General features: G+C 30.6%; 1 protein-coding gene across 1 annotated transcript; it reads left to right on the top strand.

Moving 5' to 3' along the window:
• Positions 1-376: 376 nt before the first annotated feature.
• LOC116853434 (actin-related protein 1) lies at positions 377-3,393 on the top strand. Its single transcript, XM_032834513.1, has 7 exons — positions 377-592; positions 932-996; positions 1,278-1,604; positions 1,745-2,054; positions 2,187-2,360; positions 2,431-2,493; positions 2,604-3,393. Exons 1-7 carry the CDS (start codon positions 545-547, stop codon positions 2,745-2,747), a joined length of 1,131 nt encoding a protein of 376 aa, XP_032690404.1. The 5' UTR covers positions 377-544; the 3' UTR covers positions 2,748-3,393.
• The last annotated feature ends 201 nt before the right edge of the window (positions 3,394-3,594 follow it).

The following is a 3,594-nucleotide window of genomic DNA, read 5'->3' as shown; positions in this document are numbered from 1 at the left end:
GACGTTTCCGAACGCAGCTTATCATGTTCGACTGGCTTTGGGTTAATCCACTCTGGTTATTCAGCCTACGTTTATTGGTCGAACAAGTACTTATAAGCTTTATGATTGGCTAGTAGGGACTTATGACGTCATTAATCGCTCTCGGAGCGATTAACCCAGGGCCAGTCGAACACACTGGGTGCTTTCCAGTTACGTTTTGTATGTTACACAAAACAGTTTATTGGTTGTTTATTATCTTACAAGATATTTTAGATAATATGTGACCAATAAACTGGTTTTGTGTACATATATGTCAAGATGTGTTAAACAATTGGAAAGCACCCACTATTAATTTTATATTGATATCAGCGCTATCTGGTAGTGATGGGGAGAGTTACTCCAGCCTTATGAAGGCCATTTGAGCTTGACTGTCCTGCTTACGGACTCTTGTAGATGACTCTTTGTTAACACTTCGTTCGAAAGATTGATATCTAATTGTAAGTTTACGATTATTACGTGAGTTTTCAGTTTAAACGGAGCCGCATAGATACTTGTATCTTATATTATGGAGCCATACGACGTAATTGTCAATCAACCGGTGGTTATCGACAACGTAAGTGTTTTATATTACTGCTCGTGCACTCTCACACCCAAGTTATAAGACAGCGATGTTTCAAACTTCAAGGTGTAATGTCGGTCCATTGATAGCAATAGCAATTAATAATTGCTACTATAATTGTGACCAATTAAAAAGAAAATTTTATAAATTTTTTCTTTTTTTAGATTTTTCTTTCTTTTATATCAGTATCTTTATGTTAAGATACATGTTAGATGTTAAAAATTTATTGACATCATCGACAATCTAGTCAATGATTTCGACGGAATACGCAAACTTTTCTCGGTTCTTCCTAAAATCGATAGATTCTTACACTTCTGCTTTTTTTCTGTTTAGGGCTCTGGTGTAATCAAGGCAGGATTTGCAGGTGGTCAGATACCAAAATGCAGATTTCCAAATTAGTAAGTATCCATGAAAATTTAACCTGATTAACATTTATAATAACATCCATTGTTTATAAAAGTTACTAACAGGTGATAAGTTTGAATAACATCAAATTAATTTAAATACAATTAAAAGATTATTTTTATTTTTCTTATTTCTTTTTTATGAAGTATACAAACTATAAAGTTGTAATCAATTAAGATATATGGAAATTAATTCTGTCTTACAAAATATTGCCTACAATGTAATTAGTTTTGGTATTAACAAAAAAAATTTAATAAATAATTTTTACCTTTAGTATTGGAAGACCAAAACATATACGTGTTATGGCTGGTGCTTTGGAAGGTGATCTATTTGTGGGTCCAATAGCAGAGGAACATCGTGGCCTTCTGTCTATTCGGTATCCAATGGAGCATGGCATAGTAACAGATTGGAATGATATGGAGCATATTTGGTCCTATGTATATAGCAAAGATCAATTAGCTACATTCAGTGAGGAACATCCAGTTTTACTCACAGAAGCACCTTTAAATCCTAGAAAAAACCGTGAAAAAGCAGCAGAAATATTTTTTGAAACTTTTAATGTTCCAGCTCTTTTTGTCTCTATGCAAGCTGTACTCAGCTTGTAAGTAATTTCTTACAATAATAAGAGTAAATTATAAAATTTTGACACTAAAATTTTTCTGAATTTTAGTTTTTGTGAAAAATTACATCATATATATAGTGACAATTATATATGTTACGTGCTGATATTTATTAATGTAGATATGCAACTGGCAGAACCACTGGAGTAGTTCTTGATGCTGGTGATGGTGTTACACATGCTGTACCAATTTATGAAGGTTTTGCTATGCCTCACAGTATAATGCGAGTTGATATAGCAGGACGTGATGTTACAAGACATCTTAGGCTACTTTTACGGAAGGAAGGTATTAACTTCAAAACTACAGCAGAATTTGAAATTGTAAGAATGATCAAAGAGCGAGCATGCTACCTTGCTAGCAACCCCCAGAAAGAAGAAACAATAGAAACTGAAAAGTTTCAATATATATTGCCTGATGGTAGTCACTTAGAGGTAAACAAAATAATTTGAGTTGATAAATAATTTTATTTAAAAGAAATAATGTTTATATGCAGTAAAAAATGCAATATTTTCATGGAGTAGTGAGTAAATGATTGTTACATATATTTGATATATTTATTACAGATCGGACCAGCGCGATTTAGAGCACCTGAAGTACTGTTTAGACCAGATCTGATAGGTGAAGAATGTGAAGGCCTTCATGAAGTATTAACATATTCTATTCAGAAGTCCGATTTAGATTTAAGAAAAGTTCTATTTCAAAACATTGTTCTGTCGGGAGGATCAACATTATTTCGTGTAAGTATAGAGTGACGCGTATTATATTTATATTTTACAAAAAAAAAAAAGATTCTCATCTGTTATTTAGGGATTCGGTGATAGATTATTGTCAGAAATTCGTAGGATGTCACCAAAAGATATTAAAATAAGGGTAAGAAAAACTAAATATTTTAAAAATAAAATAATAGGTATAAATTTAAAAATTCAGAAAAAGAAGCGTGAATTATATATCATTACGAATTATATGTTCTATGATAACAGATATCCGCACCTCAAGAACGATTATACAGTACCTGGATTGGCGGTTCCATTTTGGCTTCTTTAGACACTTTTAAAAAGATGTGGGTTAGTAAAAGAGAATTTGATGAGGACGGTGTACGTGCTATCCATCGTAAAACATTTTAAAACTTAGAGCAGTTTTTGAGAAAAGAATGTTAAGTCTAATAATTTTATTATTACAATAAGCAAATGATGGCATACTCGGCATTATAACAATATGTATCGCAGCAAACGTATTACCGGTTTTGGATGATAACTCTTATTTATATTATAATCCCAAAGGAGATCGTTATTCATGCATTTCTATCGATATTTAATGAATGTAACGCTAAAACGGCTTGGACTTGCTGTCATCATTGCTTGTTAGTTAATTTACGTGACTTTGTTTTGATAGATGTATACACGATGGTTTCGATACAAATACTTAGATACATTAAATATTTCTAGAAATATTGCACAATACGATAAAAAGAACAGAAAGCAAAAAAAGAAATAGATCATCAGAAGTTCTTATAAATGTAAATAATCTTTTAAAACTAAATGTATTAATAACAGACAAAAAATAATTCAAAATTGTCAGTTTTTTACATTATTTATTTATTATATATTTATATGTTGTGTCCCTAATCCTATTATGGATTTTGTGATAAAATTTATTATTTTCATTCAATAAGAAAGAGTACTTCACCTATATGATATAATGAAAGGTGCATTTTATGTGCAGCAACATTTTTGCAAAGCATTTGTAAATATATACGCTTTGGCAAAATAAGTCTATGTAGTGTTTATAATCGCATAAAATTAATATATATTTTTACGATTATATGGTAATATCGAAATTTATAGTTTCACATTAAGTAATTGATTCTAATGTACTTTGTATTGCATAATATAAATGATTAATTTCCAATATATTAAATGCTAAAAATGCAGTTTTAATATTTTTCATTTATGTAACTGTGTTTCAATCGTG

Source organism: Odontomachus brunneus, unplaced genomic scaffold, assembly GCF_010583005.1.
Source record: "Odontomachus brunneus isolate Ranch 3 - 2012 unplaced genomic scaffold, Obru_v1 Obru_scaffold_321, whole genome shotgun sequence".
Classification (NCBI taxonomy): Eukaryota; Metazoa; Arthropoda; class Insecta; order Hymenoptera; family Formicidae; genus Odontomachus; species Odontomachus brunneus.
This window is presented reverse-complemented; position numbering and strand designations above follow the sequence as displayed.

Bases quoted from the DNA above. Each gene is read 5' to 3' on its own strand.
- LOC116853434 (XM_032834513.1), top strand. From the start codon at position 545: ATGGAGCCATACGACGTAATTGTCAATCAACCGGTGGTTATCGACAAC. The intron at 1,605-1,744 runs GTAAGTAATTTC...TTATTAATGTAG, and splicing joins ATGCAAGCTGTACTCAGCTT to ATATGCAACTGGCAGAACCA. The intron at 2,361-2,430 runs GTAAGTATAGAG...TCTGTTATTTAG, and splicing joins GAGGATCAACATTATTTCGT to GGATTCGGTGATAGATTATT.